Below are 18,275 nucleotides of genomic sequence, written 5' to 3' on the forward strand. Positions count from 1 at the left end.
GTGCAAAGCCCCAGGTTCAAATCCCAGAACCACCAATAAAAAGTTGTTTGCCTACTAGGCACTGATGGCTCACACCTATAATCCTCCGTCCTCAGGAGCTTGAGATTTGAGGACTGCAGTTTAAAGCCAGCTCGGGTAAGAAAACCTAGGAGAGTCTTATCTCCAATTAACCACAAAAAGCCAGAGTGGAGCTGTGGCTCAAGTAGTAGACCACTATCCTTGAGCAAAAAAACCTCAGGGACAGTGCCTAGGCACTGAGTTCAAACCCCATGTCCAGCATGCACGCGTGCGCATGTGTGCACACACACACACACACAAAATGGTGAGATTTGCCATGTGTCAGCAGCCTGAGCAAATGGCTTTAAGTGACACCATCATGCCACACTATTGGTCCAGCCCCTGGAGTGTTCCTGGAACATTGTACTATATCCAGACCACTATCTAAGTACCATTAAGTAATGATTGATTGAGAAATAAAACCCTGGAAAGGGGAAATTAAACCTTTCCTTTTTTTTTTTTTTTGCTAACCTCCTGCCATAAACTGAATCACCTATAGATTCTTTTCAAGAAGTTACTTATCCCTACGGGAAAAAGATGTATAGACATCTACAGCCGTGGTGGTGGCTTATGCCTGTAAACCTAGCTACTCAGGAGGCTGAGATATGAGGAACCCGGTTCCAGGACGGCCTGCAGGCAAGGGGCGAGGGAGAGGGGAAGCCAGTGAGACTTTGATCTCAAATTAATCACAGAAAAAGCCAGAAGTGGCTCTGTAGCTCAAAGTGATAGAGCACTAACCTTGAGCACAAAAGCTCAGGGACAGTGCCTAGGCCCTGAGTTCAAGTCCCATGATCAAAAAAAGAGAAAAAGGAAAACAAAAAGATGAGGAAGCAAGTGAGGAGCCCCCTGGTGTGGCTCATGCCTCTTAATACTTGGGAAGCCGAGGCTTTCCATTCAGTCTGGCATTACTATTTGTTAAAAGGTGTTTTTGCAGGAGGGCAGCAACCACTAGCCACTTGTTTGGCTGCTTCCCATTCAGCCATTTAATGAACTCGTGCCCTCCCACAGCTCCTGCTACAGTTATGGTTCAGCCCTCAGTGGGGCAGCAGAATGCGCAGAGGGACTTCTTTTTAAATGTTGGGCTTTGACGGAACTGTGATGGTGTAGGCCTGCAGTCTCAGCTTCTGGCAAGGCTGACACTGGATGATGGCTTGGATGCAGGAGTAAAAGACCAGTATAGGGAGCATAAGATGTCAACGCTACTAAATAAATAAATAAAAAGCTGACCACTCTGATTTGATAACTGTAGTATATCAGTATTCATAAGCTTTCCAACATTATAACAAACACTGGAGAGTATTAACGTATGAGGAGAAAAGCTTTGCTGAGCACTAGTGACTCAAAGCTTATAATTCTGGCTCCTCAGGAGGCTGAGATCTGAGAACTGGGTTTTGAAGCTGACATGGGCAGGGAAGTCCGTGAGCCTCTTATCGCTAGTTAACTACCAAAAAGCTGGAAGTGAAGTTGTGGCTCGAGGGGTAGAGTGCTAGCCTTTCCCATAGAAGTTCAGGGACATGGGCTGGGATGTAGCTCAGTGGCAAAGTGCTTGCCTAGCAAGTGCAACGTCCTGGGTTCAATCCCCAGTGCCAAAAAAGAAAAGACAAAAAAAAAATACAGTTAAAAAACAAAACCAACAAAAAGAAGTTCAGGGACAGTGTCCAGGCCCTGAGGCCAGGAGAGGAGGAGAGAGAATGAGGGCAGATGAGAGGAGAGAGGAGAGGGGAGAGAGAGGCTTTATTTTATCACTAGGCCTCACCTCTTAAAGATTTCCACCAACCCCCAACAGTGCCATCTTGGTGCCAAGCCTTTAATGTGTGTACCTCTGTAAGACACTTGTCCAAATTACAGCAGATATGGTACGTATATCTCAGTATTTGTGAGATTTAATGAAGGGCTAATGCATTTATGTGATTAAACATTTTTTAAAGGTAAAGAATGAAAATCTCTTTTCTGGGCTGTTCGTAGTTTCCTTGCAGGTATTTTCTCTCTGTGTATTTTTCAAGAAACATTCTATGCACGGACTTGCACATTAGGGCTGTGTGAACTGGGTTTAGTTTTTTCAAAAAGTGCCATGTCAAGTGTTGGGGGTTCACAATTGTAATCTTATCTACTCAGGAGACTGAGATCTGAGGATTTCATTTCAAAGCCATCCTGTGCAGAAAAGTCTTTAACACACGTTTTTTTTGTTGTTGTTGTTTTTTTGTTTGTTTGTTTTTTTTGCCAGTCCTGGTGCTTGAACTCAAGGCCTGGGCACTGTCCTTGAGCTTTCCCAAGGCTAGAGCTCTGCCACTTGAGCCACAGCACACTTCCAGCATACTGTGTATGCAGTACCAAGAATCGAACCCAGGGCTTTGTGCCCTGGGTTTTCTACCACTAAGGCACGCTTGCGAGCCCCAGTCCCTGACACTCTTACTTCCAACTAACCACAAAAAGGGGGCATAAGGTGGGTGGGCTCAAGTGGTAAAGTGCTAGCCTTGAGCAAAAATCTAAAGGAGAGTCCTGGTTATGAGGACTGGCACCAAAAAAATTTTTTTTAAGGAAATAGAGTCATAGGAAACAACTCAATAAAGCTGATCAACATTAATGGAAAGTTGAGAAGGGATACCATGGTGACCTGAGGAGAGTCAGGAGACACAAGGCATAAGGGGGGCAGGAGTCAAAGGGTTTAAGGAGGGCACCATGTAGGGGGCCAGGTGGAAGGAGGCTGGAGAGGTGCAGGGAGTTTGGGGATGTGCATGGTTAGTGCCTAAAGTGGTGGCGATGACCTGAACTGGAGGAGCTCAGGTTCCTGACACCTGAGGAGGGAGTGGGCTTTCACATGTAGGTGATAGTTCCTGGCTGGAGAATGGTCTGGAGAATCCCAGGAAGGTCCCCAGGGAAGGGAGGTGAGTGGGCCCAGCCATGGGAGCCATGGGATATAGTTATAAAAAAAAAAAAGCAGATTCTAATCACTCTACATTTTGATTTCTTTCAAATATATTTTACAAAAATATATTTTGGTAATTTTTTCATTCAATGTGGATGAAAACTTCCCACAGAATATACAGTTGTTCATGCTTAGCCAGATGTGTAACTCCATCTTTAAAAACGGAGGCAGAAGGATCCTATGTTTAAGGCCAGCCTGAACTACATAGGGAGACCCTGTCTGAAAATATCAAACAAACCGACAAAACTCATCTTCCTTGGTCCTTCATTCTTATGAATGCATATTTCAATATGTAAGACATGTTAAACTATACAATTCTATGATTTATGCAAATAACCCTCTGTTGATGAACACTAATTTTTGATATTTTGCTGTCAGCGATTGTACTTCAAAGCATAACTTTGGATGCACATCAGTTCATTTGCTGTTGTTCCCCTAAGGGCTGGGCCAATGATTATGAACGTGTGACAGCTGTGTCCTCTGAGGGAGTGGAGGTGGAGTGGTATTCCTGCCCAAGGCTAGGAAACTTGTTTTCTTATAACCTCCATGACAGAGCAACTGTAAAATGTCTTATCCTTTGTTGTTGCTAGGCATGAGAGAGTGTCAGGTGCACTTTTAATCTGTAGCTCTCGCATTATGAGTGGGGCTAAGTATTTTTTTCATGCATCCATTATTTGATTGTACTCCTTGCTGGTTTTGATCCGTCATTTCCTTATTGATCTGCAATGTCAGGAGACAATACAATCTCTCATGATCCTGTATTATGGGACCTCTGAGCTAAAGGATAGAGTAGCCAAGAAATTTACTGCCTACTTCCAAAGAGATCTAGAGATCCACCTGATCAGAAAACCCTCAGGCCTACACTTGGTGTGTCTGGAGATGAGCTTCCATTCCTGGATGAGGAGAAACATCCCTATGGGAGGAGGAGGTGCTGATGTGCCAGGAGCCTTATTCCATCTCAGGCCTTCCTGTAGCATAGCCCACTGCATACTATCCGGCCCCTTGAGGTAGGATAGAGGCAGGGTGTGGGAACCCGTGCCACAAGCTGCTCTGGCGACTGGATCTGCATAGTAAATCATTAATTTAGAATGAGAATAATTCAATTATAATTAAGCATTAGAATATATGGTTCCTCAGACTACATCTTTCTTGTCCATCTGATTATCTACTTTTTCCATATTCAGTGACTGCCACTAAAGAGAACAGGAGAGGCCCTCAGCACATCAGGCCCTCCAATGAAGGTTTATTATCAGTAGTGCCTGCTGTGCCATACTGGGGAAGAAAGGAAATCCCTAAGGGTATACCTTACACATGTGTGAGCATGTCTCAAAAAATTTTTTTTTTTGGTTAGGCACTGGTGGCTTGTGCCTCCTTTAATCCCTGCTACTCAGGAAACTGAGATATGAGGATAACAGTTCAAAGGCAGACCAAGCAGATAAATCCAAGAGAGTCTAATTTCCAACTTACCAGCAAAATGCTAGAATTAGAGATGTGGCTCAAGTAGTAGAACACCAGTCTTGAGCAAAAAAGTCAAGTGGGATTGTGAAACTTTGAGTTCAAGACTCAGTACCAGCATAAATGAATGATAGACGAACACATTCATGCTTTTCTCTGGTTAACTGCCTTAGCCACCAGCACAGAGATGATGCAGAAAGCCATCTTTCCTCCCTTACTAGATGCCCTATCCTTGTCACTTACCCCTAGTCCTGTTCCAGGTAGAGCAGAGCAGGCTGTACATTACTGAACCAATTTTGAGGCTTAGTCACTTGAGCTTTTAATAGATGCCAACAGTTGGTGTTACTGTCATGCCGATACGATGGCAACCACGAAGCTGTGTTCCATCTGACAAAACCCATGACTGCCAGTTCCCTGCCACTTTAGACAGTGGGGGAGGCCTGGAGGAGGCTTGGGAAGGCTGGTGCACTGGAAATATGATGCGAGTTCTATGTACCACCATCAAGGCTGGAGTTGACTTAGCTTCTGATGTTATTCTCATCATCTGTTGCTACCTATTGCTCACCTCTGTAAGGAGGCAAAGGAGCATTCATTTTTCTTTAATTATGGGCATAGAATTTTTCCTCTTCAACTGACATCCTCCTCTTCCCAAGCTTGCATATTCATTGGGGAATCTTGCTTACCTGACAAATTAGTCCATCTTAAGGAAAGTTCCCAAGTTAAAATACTAAAAGAGCCATGTGCCAGTGGTTCAAACCTGTAATCCTCCCTACTCAGGAGGCTGAGATCTGAGGATTGCAATTCAAAGCCAGCTCAGGCAGGAAAGTCTGTGAGATTCTTATCGCCAACAAATTACCAGAAAACTGGAAATTGCTCTGTGGCTCAAAGTGGAAGAGAAAAAATAGTTGAAGGGCAGTGCCCAGGCTGAACTCAAGCCCAGTTGACGAAAAGCAAAAACAAAACAAAGAAAGAAAGAAAAATAACTCAAGGAAAAGAAATTGCACATCCTCATATGCCTACACACATACACACACACACACACACACACACACACACACACACACACACACAAGTATTCTTTGACTAGATGTCAAGAAAACATCATCTTTCTCTGTGACTTAGGGAATTGGGTTACTTAGCTTTATCATTGCTTTGACCAAAATATCTTGGTAGAACAATTTAAAAGGAAGAAAGGCTGATTTGGGGTCAGAGTTCCAGAGGTCCATTGATGTGGGCTGGAGGCCAGGCTGAACATCATGGGAGCGTGGAGAACAATGTTACAGAACAATGCTGCTCACCTCACAGAGGCCAGGAAGCAGAGACAGGAAGAGAAGGGATATGCAAACATACAAGGTATATGCTTCCCAAGACAGTATAAGGTATGGCCCAGTGACTTGTTTTCTCCAGATAGTCCCACACTCTGAAATTTTTACCACCTCCCTAAATAGCATCTCAATGTGATGGGCTCACATTGTCAGCCCATCAGCCTATGGAGACATTTAGGGTCAAACCAGACGGAAAAGGTAGATTATGTACTACCACTGAGATTGCATGACACTGCATGAGGCCATGGGCAAGATTAATTTGATATTCAAGTAGGACCTAACTGCCTTCCTAACATGAAGAAAATCGTCAAGTACATGAGTCAATTTCTCATATCTAAGTGTTAAGATACTCAGCACTGAATGATGTCTAATACAGTACTATTATTTATTTTGCTGTATGGTCTAGTACAGTAGCTCATACTTGCAATCTCGGCTTCTTGGGAGGTAGAGGTTGGAAGGATGGCTGGTCAAGGCCAGCCCAAGGAACACCAATGAGCTGGGTGTGGTGGTATATGTCTATAATCCTCACTACACAGAAAGCAGAGGAAGAATCACAGACTAGGGCCAGTTCCAGCACAAGCCAGGGAGAGAGTGAGGGAAGGGGTGACAGTGTTCAACAAGAAATGTACTCTTTATCTAATGTATGTAACTGTAATCCTTCTACATATCACCTTTATAATATTTATTTTTCAGAAAGCAAAAAGAAGGGCTGGGAATGTGGCTTAGTGGTAGAATGCTTCCCAAGCATACATGAATCATTGGTTCGATTCCTATCACATACACAGAAAAAGCTACGAGTGGCACTGTGGCTCAAGTGGTACAGCAAAAGAAGCTCAGGGACAATGCCCAGACTTTGAGTTCAAGTCCCAGGTCTGGCAAAAAAAAAAAAAAAAAAAAAGAAAGAAAGAAAGAAAAAAGGACAAAAAGTGTAGTAGCCCCTATGTTCAAACTCCCAGACAATGACTATCTCCTTTCTCGCTCTCCATGTTTAAGCAATTGATTTGTAGTAACAAAGAAGCATATGTTTATGACATTCTGTGGCCCCTGCCTGCTTGTATTTGTGCTGCTATATTAAACATTATTTAGGCTTTCTCCCCTCTACTGACATCCAACAGTTGTTAAGGGTGTCAGTCTCAGTCCTCATCTTTCTTCTTCATTTTTTTTTTTTGGCCAGTCATAGGGCTTGAACTTGGAGACTGAGCACTGTTCCTGGGCTTCTCAAGGTTAGAGCTCTGCATTTGAGCCACAGCACCACTTCCAGCTTTTTTGTGGTTGTTCTCCTGTGTATGTGGTACCAATGAATCAAACCCAGGTCTTCACACATGCTAAGCAAGCACTTTACCATTAGACCAAACTCCTGGCCCCTCAATCCTCAGGAGCAGATAGCCTTATTGGTCTTTCTCTTCCTTCCTAAAATACTTATTCCTCTGACCTCCAGCAGGCCATCCCTTAGTTCTCTAACCTCAGAGTTTGATTTTAATCACTTTTCCTGATTTCTCATCAGGAAGGTCTGTATGTTGGAAGGTCTTTTTGTTGTTTCTCCCCCTCTGGGTCTGGGTGTTATTCCCAAGCTCTTTTTGCTTAAGGCTAACACTCTACCACATTGAGCCACAGCTCATTTTTAAGTTTTCTGGTGGTTAATTGGAGATACAGTCTCACAGATTTTTCTTTCTCACCAACCTCTAGCTTGGAAGGTCATTTATGGCTTCCAAAGTCACCTACTGAGATTTCCCAACTATCTGTATTGGGCTATCCAGCTTAGACACCTCTATTACCTTTTAGACGCAAACCCCAATTGCTTATCCATTCATTTGAATAAAGAATCACAATGAACCAAACTTGAATTCCCATCTTCCATCTTTCCATCTCAGCCTTTCTTCCATATTCTTGGAGTAAAATACTTGGCATCACTCTTTAGTTATTTTCACCTTTCATCTAACCCAAAAGTACGTCTATCTACTTTCCTATCCAACCATCTTCTCTACTATTGCTGTCACCTCACCTTGCTTTTTATCTTGTTACCCAACAGCAAAGAGATCTGCTGAAAAACTAAGTCAGATGGTAAAACTTCTTCTCAAAGCCCTTAGTGGTTTTCCTATATATCTCGTCCCTATGCAATTATTCTTTCCAACCTCCATTCTTTGCTTCTGCTTTCTTGTGTCAATACAGTGTCCATCTTTTTCCCAGAATTGGGAACAGGGACAATTTAGACTATGTAAGAATTGTCTTACTTAGTCTGCCCCCAAATCATACAGTCTATACCTTCACATCTGTAATTCAAACAGCACCTTACAAAGGCTTTCCTTAAGCCTGGCTGAGATCTGAGGATTGAGGTTCAAAGCCACCCCAGGACCAAAAAGATCTGAGACTCTTATCTCCAATTAACCTCTAGAAAAAAACGGGTAGTGGGGATTGCTCAAGGGTAGGGCAGTAGCCTTGAGCAGAAGAGCTCAAGACAGTGCCCAGCTGAAGTCCCATGACCCTCAAAAACAAAAACAAAAACCACAAAGGCTTTGGTTCCTTGACAACACTGTGAAAGTCCTTTTCCACTCAATTGTTCACACAGGCAATGAAGTCCAAAGCCCACACAGATCATTAGAAACACATCTGTGTCAAACAGCATTACTGAGACAAAATGACAGGATGCCTCTCATATGTGCAAGAGCATACATTGTCTTTTACTCTCTTCAAAATCTCTTACTCTGACTCTAGCAATAAACACAGATGGGCAGAAAAGTCCTGAGACTCTTATTCCCAATAAACTAGTCCAGCTGGGCACTGTGGCTTACGCCTGTAATCCTAGCTACTCAGGAGGCTGAGATCTGAGGATCATGGTTCAAAGCCAGCCTAGGCACTAGGAAACCAGAAGTGGCACTGTGGCTCCAGAGGAAGGTAGCCTTGAGGTGAAGAGCTCAGGGACAGTGCCCAGGCCCAGAGTTCAAGCCCCACTACTGACAAAAACAACAAAAAAACTACTCAAAAAGCTGAGTGACATTGTGGTTCAAGTGGTAGAGTTCTAGCCTTAAACACAGAGGCTCAGAGACAGTACTCAAGGCCCAGGGTTGGCAAAAAAAAAAAAAACCACCAAAACGAAAGGTACTCTTCACACAACTACTTGGGCTCTGTGGGGTTTTATTTGTTATTATAAAGATGATGTACATACAGAGAGGTTACAATTACAAAAGTAAGGTTAAAGAGGCATTTTTGGGCAATGTTACCCCAGGCTGTGGTTTTATCAATAATTTCTATGGCTGGCCAATTCTGAAGAGACTACAAAATTGTGCCACATGCACAAACCTGGATGGTGAGAGGGTATAGCCATAAATAACACTGCAAGGACTAGGCAACCAAGGACTTATTTTGCTTTCACTTTTCTAGGACTAGGTTCCAGGTGGTCAGTTACCAGCCCCTCTTCTCTACCCCCTCCCATACTAGTTTTGACAGCATCAATTGTTGCATAAAATTCCCTTCCCCTAGGCATGTTTCCTCCTACACCAGACAAGAACCTTTCCCTCTAATTTAGTTGTGCAGGATTGAAGATCAGGTCCCCATGCTACGCAGGCACTCTACTGCTTGACACATGCCTTCAGCAGGTCTTTTGCCTGTTTTGCAAAGCAAAATTTATTTTTGTATTTTCATTTGCCCCAAGCCTTTATGTGGTCCTGATCTCACACAGCTGGGATCACATACAGGGTTTTGCTTTTTGGCAGAGCAGACCTTGAACCATGGTCTTCTCAATCTTTACTTGGGATTGCAGACATAAGCCACTGCATTTCATTTTAATATCAAAATGGGTGTTCCCAGTAGGAGTTTGCTTTTGGTCACCAGGGGGCACCATGAGAACATTAGCAACTTTAGAAGTCACTGAGTAAACTCTGGATTACTTTATCACTGTTAACAAAGTATCAGGCAGGTGAAATGTCAGGGGATGTTTCCCAAAATTTCTCATATGAACAAGAACATTTTAGGTTCACTGTTGTGTTATGCCCAAATTTAAGAATTTTTCTCCCTATTCAACCAAAGAGACTCCTTACATAGATCACACAATAAACTGCTCTAGGTATGTCAAATTCAATTTCCATAATTATATAGCATTTTTAGACAATATGAAATTCTTGGGCCTATCAACTATCTTTTGATCCCCTCACTTTCCTGATGCAGGAACTGGAAAACCTCCTGGAAAAGTAGCTATGGCTATTTTAGACCTAGATTGTTAGCCCCTGCTTTTGCAGAGAAGCCAGTCACATATCAGCATGGCCATACTCCAAAAACTGACAAACTTAGGCCACATCCCATAAAGTATTCTTTTGGTATTTGCCCAACCACTTACCTACCCTTGTCCTAGTTACCAAGGAGTTTGACATTCCAAGAAATTTGTTACTACTTAGGTTAAATAAGCCCAGATAATACTTTTCTTCCAACTAGGTTAGTCTTTATTCTTTTTGCAATCTTTTCCAGGTTCGACTACTTCCACTGCCGGTGATGAAATGCAAGGCTCCACTTCCAATGCTGGCACTGGCGTGGGCATGGTCATCCCAGTGACCACCAGTTACTTTATACTGAAACTCAACTGAGTCTTGAGCTTTTACATTCCAGTCTCGTTAATAGTTTCCACTGCAGAAGTTAGCTGAAGACAGTCCCATGCTTTCTAGTGTTGGTGAAATACCAGCCTCTAGCTCCTTCCAGGAACACTATAGGATGGATTGTGTTTAAACATATTAAACCAAGAAGCATTCTCTTGAGTTCAAATGCACTTTATTTTTAGACAACCTACATGACATGTTTTTTCTTTTCTTAAAAACAATGTCTCCACTCCAAATAAACCATGGTCAAAAGAAATGAAGCGTTCCAGATGACATCAGTCCCATTTGTCTTAAGTCCTGGTGTTGTGTGGATGACAAGCAGCAGCCAGTTATGGTAACAAGTGATAGATCCAAAGTAATTGCCCAATTCGTTACTGTAAAAACGAAGGAAAATTACATGAACACTTTCCTCTCAGTTAGATTACTTAACTTTCCTACTTCACTCATGATGTAATCCCTTATTCAATCTGGGCAGCCACAGAGACAGACAGAAAGCGCAGGGATTGTTTCCTTTTGCATCCTAGTGCAAACCAAAAGAACAACAGCAAACTGTTCAAGGTCTATCAGTGGATGCAGAACACTGCTACCAAACCAGACAGATAGATGCAGCCTCATTCCCACTCAGTGTTGTACCAATAAAGACCTCAGATCCGGAATGACTAACCATGTAAGAAGGGCTCTTCTCCTGTCCATCGCTGCTTCTAATTTTGTTCACTATGGACTTTTCTTCTACCTAATTTGTATGGGAAGCCTCCAAAAGCTAGGACAATCAATGCCTTTGTTTCTGCACAGCCAATGGTACTTCTTTACGTAAGAGCAGACATTCATGTATTTTTACTGAATTCAATTTAGTAAAACAATTCCTGTATTTATCAATGCAGCAGTCAGCTCTTGCTACTTACTAGATAGAAGCCAACAATATTCTAAGGCTTTCAATGATCACTAATCCAAAGTGAAAGATGATACTCTTACAGGTGGCAATATACAAATAAGGTTATTATCTACAGTTAAAACAAAAGTAAGGTGTTGCCTGATATTCAGGCCAGCACTTTGTGTTTTATACTATGTACATCCAGTTTCCTGTAGAAACCAAGATTCTAAGCCCTTATAACAAAGGATCTTGTATATGAAATACAATCCTCCTCAAATTCCCCCCACAGACAAAAAACATTCCAACTATCCTGATGACAAGACACAAACTTCCTCATACTTACACATTTTTCCATTTCTAAACCATCCTTAAAGAAAATCATAAATGGGGTCACACCATCCTCACGGTAGTCCAGGAGAGCAACCATGCCATCTGGATTCATGTTTTCACCAATAAAAAACTTGGGAAACAAACACATAGAATTAGACTAATTAGACCATTGTATGTATATATACACATTCAGCACAAACTACAGAGTGGATGATTCAGGCCACCATGAAACCAAACTTCAGGTAAAGCTTTGATGGCTGGAGCAATGCTTACGACTCAAAAACATCGGTTTCTCATATCATCATCACCAGACTAGTACTTGGCACCTGGGAACACTTTTAGGCTTCCTAAAAACTTACTTTTTCTCAACCCCACATAGAATTCCAAGCCTACTGACATAGCAAAGCACTGAAAACAGAAAGGTGACAATGATAAACTAGATCATAAGGAACAATCTCATCAGAGCCAAGAGATGATTAACTTTTTCTAGGAACAGAGAACCAGTGGCATAGATACACGCCAGAATTGTGAACACACCAAAGCTGGAACACTTAGGTTAAGTCAAGAATCCAGAAGTGAAAAGGGGTGAGATGTTTTTTAACAAGAATGCAAAATGTGGTCTAAAAGGCTATTTCTATATGAAACTTGCTATTTAAATGGTTCTAAGCCAAGACTTAAAGAAGACTAAAGAAACAAGAATCTTCTGTTCTGCAATTAATCCTGTAATGTAAACATTCAAGGTTTTTTACCTGGTAATTATTGAAATTAGCAAGGATGTGCTTGATTTGCTCTGCAGCCCCTGTCATAAAAGGCTTTACTCTTTCAGGTTTCTGTTCTTCAAGTTTGCCTTTAAGTCTAAAACAGTATTGAAAAACAAAACACAGGTCACTAAAGTATGAATACTTTAGAAAAATCAATTTTTTTTTTTGCCAGTCCCGGGCTTGAGCTCAGGGCCTGAGCATTGCCCTTGGACTTTCTCAAGGCTAGATCTCTACTACTTGAGCCTCAGCACCACTTCTGGCTTTTTTCTATGCCTATGGTACATATATATGGTACCCAGGAATCGAACCTGGGCCTCCAGGAATGCTAGGCGAGCACTCTACCACTAGGCCAAACTCCTGGCCCAGAAAAATCAACAATATGGCACAATAAAGATATGACCGTCATGGAGCTTGCCTTGTATGGTTGAGTTCAAATCCCAGCACTCAAAACAAAAGTTCAGACCTTCCAGAAAACTTGTCCTCAAAGTACCATTCTGGGCCAGGAGTTTAGCCTAGTGGTAGAGTGCTTGTCTAGCATGCACAAAGACCTAGGTTTGATTCCTCAGTACCATAGTTAGAAAAAGCTGGAAATGGTGCTGAGGCTCAAGTGGTAGAGCTCTAGCCTTGAGAAAGTCCAAGGACAGTGCACAAGGTCCTGAGCCTAAAGCCCAGGATGCCCCCCCCCCAAAAGAAGACCATTCTGTCTAGTGAAAAATCACATTGCATGCTCCAATTAATGTAGTGAAAGGCAACCACCCTTGTCTGAAAGCTCCTCAGTACAAAGGCGCTGTTCAGAAGGCTGGTAACAGCCAATTCCTAGATCCTACAATCCCTGGACATAAGCTGGGCATTGTGGCATCACTTACGATTTCATGTAATCTTTGATGTACTTTTTGTAGGCTTCCTTTGTGAAGCTGGTCTCCTGCAAATGATGGTTCATGACGATGTCCACACCTGTGACGACTGTGCTTTCGGTACCTTCGCCCTCGGGGCCTTCGGCGGAGGCATTTCCACCAATGAGTGAGTCATCAATGTTACCCTCTGTCCTACTGACCATCTGCATCAAGAAACAGGAGACTCGTTGCAAAGAACAAAATTTATCAAAAGAAAATCTCCAAAATCCTTTCTATGTCACTGGTCTACACTTTAATCTTCGTCTCGCCATTCTGGTTGAAAGATCATCAAGGCACCACGTCGAGGAAAAGAAAAAAAAAAATCTATGATGACTTTCCTGAAACAGTGTAACTCGACAAGTAGTCATCGCTGATCGGAAATACAAAGGGCGTCACCATCGACTCGGTGACAGCTGTCTCCAGCTGCCCGCCGCCGGTTTGCTGGGAACCGGGCAAAGGGTCAAGAGCTGGGCTCCGTCCGGCCCGACTCCCGCGTCCCGGAAGGAGGATGGGCGCCCGAACGGCCCATCTATTTCCAGGCTCGGCTCCGCCTCCACTTTTCTAGAAAACCCAAGAGCGGAAAAGAGCGTCTCCTCCGCCAGGAGGCGGCAGGGAGGATTGCACCGCCTGGGGGCGGGGGAGCGGCGGAAACCCGAGCCCGCCGGCCCGACCCGGCCCGGCCACCCCCCTTCCCCGGCCCGGCCCGGCCGACGCGCCCGCTCACCTTGCCCTCCACCTCCAGGCACAGCCCGCCCGCGATCTCCCGGATCTTGTAGATGTCGGAGAACAGCTCATCGTCTGCTCGGGAACAAACAGCACCGGGGGTCGTCTGTCACTCGGGGCCGCCGCCGGAGGCCCGCAGGCCGGCCCTGCCACTTCTCGCGCCGGAGAGACGCTCCCGGCGCACGGCCTGCGCCTCGGCACCGGAGGCTCGGGAGCCCGGTCCCCCGGGCGCCGACTCCCTCTCTGTCCCCGGAAAAGGCCGTCGCACGGCGTCCACCCCCCCCCCCCGCCCGGCCCCTCTGTCCCCGGCCCGGCGGCGGCGTCCGCCCGTCTCCGCCCGCACCCCAGTCCCGCGTGTACACTAGTAAGTAATGGGCATAGTGAAGCAGTCACAACTCACGGCTGATGAGGTCCCGGTAGATGATCATGATGGCGGCTGGAGGGAGACGGCGCCGGCGCTGGCTTCAGCGGGAGCTCGGAGCGAGCGCGGAGCAGCCGGAGCAGCACTGGGGGGGAGGGGGGAGCGGGCGGAAGAGGCCGGTGAGGCTGCTCCGGCACCTCATATAGAGGGCACGTCGCTGACGTCACCGCCCGCGGCGCCTCCGGAAGCGCCGTGAGCGGTGACGTGGGCACGTAGACCCACGCAGGGGCGGGGCCACGGAGCGCCCGGAGGGGAGGGAGGGGCTGTGGGGAGGGAGAAGGCGGGACCATCCGGGAACTTGGGTGACTGTAGGCTGCGTCTGAACTGGCGGGGCCGCTGGGGCCCGGTCTGAGGACCGGGTGGTGACGGTGGGGTGGGGGTGCGGGGTTCGCCTCTGCGGCCGGTGGGGGGCGGGGAGGAGCCGCATTTATGAATGCCTTCCCCGCTGGGGTGGGGCTTAGACACCCGGTCTTCCCGGAGGTCGAGCCCAGGCCAAGTGCGGGCCCTCGAGGCCTGCGGGCTGGGCCCCCGGGGTCCGGGCTGGCCCCGAGGGGAGCCGCGCGCTTCTCCGAGGGCCCCTGGGGACGTTCCGGCCGCGGCACCCACCCGGACCACCAGCCCGGCCCCCGCCGACGCCGGTTCTGGTGTGTGTCTGGGGACCCGGGCCGGCGGGGGGACGAGGAACCCCTGAGCCCGGTGTTCCCGGGCTCATTCAGTTGGGTCCCCTCTGCTCGTCTGGGGCCGGCGGTAGACAGGTGGAGTCGGGAATCCTGTCCTTTGCAGAAAGAGTTGTGCCGTCACCCTGGGATAAGGTAACCAAGTTGAGCCAGTTGTTCGCCTGTCCTCATTACCTCGAAGGACCTGACTTTGGACTGGATTTCTCACTTTGCCGCCCGAACCACAAGTCTTGGGGCTTAAACTCAGGGTTGTCCTTGAGCTTTCCCAAGACTAGTGCCCTACCACCTGGGACACAGCACCACTTCTGGCTTTTTCTGTGTATGTGGTACCAAGGAATCAACCCAGAAGCTTCCCGCATACTAAGTAAGCACTCTACCACTAGGCCATTTCCCCCCCCCCCCCCCCCCGCGCCTCTTTTTTTTTGGGGGGGGGGAATCATGGGGCTTGAACCTGCGCGCTTGACAGTCTAGGTGCTGTCCCTGAGCTCTTCAGCTCAAGGCTCCCACCCTACCCTTGAGCCAAGCCCCACTTTCTACTTTTTCTAGTGATTAATTGAAGATAAGAGTCTCTTGGCTTTGTAGTGGACCAGCTGGCTTTGAATCTTGGTCCTCAGATCTCAGCCTTCTGAGTAGCTAGGATTACAGGCATGAGCCACCGCGCTGGCGGCCCTTCCCCCACTCCCCTTTTTAAGTCCCATCTTTAGTTTGAAGGAAAGATGCATCCAAGGGTTTTTTAAAAAATATTTTTATTGTAATTAATAGAAGAGTTAATTATATTCACCAGATAGAGGGTACATTACTTCACAAATCTTGATACCCTTTATGTCCCCATTTCCCTCCCCCGCACCCCCATCTTGTTTTCCCTCCTTCCCTATCCTATTTCAAATAAACATATCAAATAAACATATATACAATGTTATGCCCTAGTCTCCTAGCTCCTAGCCTCTGTCCTACACTACTGTACAGCAGGAGCCCAGGACGAAGCCCTGAACAGCTTTTCTGCAGGGCTTTTAAAGACAAAGACTACAGATTTACATCAACACAGCAATCAGCTACTGGAGTGAGATAAGGTAGGGGTTAGGGACAGTTCAGGGCAGTGGGAGCTAAAACAAATGCCATCCCTTGAATTTACGCTTCTGCTTTAAAAAACAAATGCCATCCCTTGAATTTACACCAGTTCTGGTTAATTTTAACACAGACAGGTCAGTTCCTGGGACTTAATGACACCACAATTCTGTTTCTTTAATTTATGTGCAGTTTTGGGTCACTCACAGTTTACATGAACAATAAGACAGTTGCTGTTTCAGAATGGGGGCACTTTTTTAGCTCTTCGTACAATATATCAGATAGCAAGGTAAGATACTGTAACAATATGGGATAACCAAGGAACAACAAAAGAGATGAGAAATAACATAGTACATTAAGAGCAACAGTCACACCTTATATGGCTTTTGTTTCTATATCTTGGAGGTCCTTTCACTTAACCTCATCCTATATGGCCTTATGTATCTAGGTTTTGCCCTATTGTAAACCTCTGCTAGGACAGTCCAAGGTTTATACTAATTTGTTGGTGGCCGACTGTGGGGACAGTGACCTTGGACCCACACAATTGTGTACACAAAGAAGTAGCTCTTATCAGGATAACTTTAAGCAATGTCAATCACTTCTTATCAAGATGACTTTGGGCAATGTTAATCACTTCTCATTTATCCTATTTGTGATTTGTACCGAATGTAGCCCCTGGCAGTTCCCTAGTTTTAAGAAGAGTATTTAAGGCTGGAACTTGAAATGAACTGGGCCACAGTCTTAAGCTACAGTCTTGAGCTCACAGCCCTAGGCTATAGTCTTAAGCTCACCTTAAGCTAGAGTTTGGGGCTGCTGACTTGGGCTGTAGTCCTCCAGTCCTCCGCACCTCATCTTTTTTGTCTTCTTTTTTCCCAGTCTTCACCCCCAAGGTCAGGAATCCTGGTTCTCTGCCGACTGGCTCCGACACTAATTAATACAAATGAGGGAAACCATTGAGCCTATGTTCCTTTGAGTCTGGCTTACTTCACTTGGTGGTTCCTCAAAAGACTAAAAATAGAGCTCCCTATGACCTAGCAATTCCACTACTTGGCATTTCCCCAATGGTCCAGAAACAAGGACACACTAAATCCACTAGCACAACGAAGTTCATTGCTGCAGTACTATTTACCATAGCAAAGATATGGAGCCGACCCAGATGCCTCAGTTGATGAATTGATCAACAAGATACGTTATTTATACACAATGGAATTCTATGCTTCCATCAGAAAGAATGACATCGCCCCACTTGTAAGGAAATGGAAAGACTTAGAAAAAAATCATATTAAGTGAAGTAAGCTGAGGGTCTTTTCTATTCCAAATATTTTTGTGCTCTCCTGTATCTGTAGCACTGGCTTTGGGTCCCAACTGTGAATCACAAATGAAGTCCTGCCTTATAGAAGTATGCATTCTACTCAAGTCCAGAAAGTAGGTGACATACATTAACAATGTTCTTTTTTGATAGTGTGGGCCCAGGGCCTCCTCTCACATAGCTAATAGCTTAGCATGCCCCTTTCACAGGTCCGTTTGATCAAAGCAGTAATCAGTACTGGCCCAGGGTCCCTTCCCCCCTCTCCCATAGTTTAGTATGCCCTCCACAAGCAACACCAAACCCTTTGATTTGGGCAGTAGATAGCTAAATAGTTCCCCAACCCTTACCTTGAAAAGACATTCCTCTGGGTAGCCATAAACCATATATCCCACAGGATACCCCTCCCTCCACCAGTGACCTTCAGGTATGAACATGTGGCCAACCCACTTATCTACCATTTGGACAGTATCCATAGGTCCTATTCTGCTATGATGAAGCCCCTAGTCCTCAGGCCATTCTGCCATCTCCTCCTCCTCTCAGCCCCTAAACCCTACAGTTTATAAGGTCACCTCAGACAATAGCTGGTGCTTCTTCCCATGTGAGAAGAGGTCTGCCAGTTCTTTTCCCTGGCATTAAATTAAACTTCTTCCTTTGTTCCCTGTACCTGAATGTTATGTGATTCTTAGCAAAGTCTGCATATTTTCTAACATATATAAATTAGAGTAAGCAAAGAAATTCTTGTGTTAGAACAGGACAATACTGGTCAAAATGGCAGAGACTTTAAGAAATGAGATTTTTGGAAGACATGGTACTTTGAGGCTTTCTGAACACCCCAGAAAAGACAGAATAATTGTGAGGAAGCAAAAATTAAACTTGTGA

The 18,275-nt window shown here is 45.2% G+C and overlaps 1 protein-coding gene and 1 non-coding gene across 3 annotated transcripts; both read right to left on the reverse strand.

Annotated features, from left to right (window-relative positions):
* Nucleotides 1-8,878: 8,878 nt before the first annotated feature.
* On the reverse strand, nucleotides 8,879-14,472 carry Tpt1 (tumor protein, translationally-controlled 1). 2 transcript variants are annotated; one of them, XM_090342103.1, is made up of 6 exons: nucleotides 14,325-14,471; nucleotides 13,926-13,999; nucleotides 13,175-13,365; nucleotides 12,297-12,402; nucleotides 11,561-11,677; nucleotides 8,879-10,720 (listed from the first exon to the last, which is right to left on the reverse strand). In XM_090342103.1, exons 1-6 carry the CDS (start codon nucleotides 14,350-14,352, stop codon nucleotides 10,718-10,720), a joined length of 519 nt encoding a protein of 172 aa, XP_090198229.1. In that variant the 5' UTR covers nucleotides 14,353-14,471; the 3' UTR covers nucleotides 8,879-10,717. The 2 variants fall into 2 exon arrangements, with proteins under 2 accessions (XP_090198229.1, XP_090198230.1); XM_090342104.1 differs by lacking the exon at nucleotides 11,561-11,677 and having other exon boundaries at nucleotides 14,325-14,472.
* Nucleotides 10,793-10,922, reverse strand: LOC150056947 (small nucleolar RNA SNORA31). The gene has a single exon (XR_016537225.1). It is a non-coding gene; the product is annotated as a small nucleolar RNA SNORA31 (small nucleolar RNA).
* Nucleotides 14,473-18,275: the final 3,803 nt, after the last annotated feature.

The sequence above is a fragment of the Megascapheus bottae genome, chromosome 11 (assembly GCF_031878675.1).
Source record: "Megascapheus bottae isolate mThoBot1 chromosome 11, mThoBot2.hap1, whole genome shotgun sequence".
NCBI classification, from domain to species: domain Eukaryota; kingdom Metazoa; phylum Chordata; class Mammalia; order Rodentia; family Geomyidae; genus Megascapheus; species Megascapheus bottae.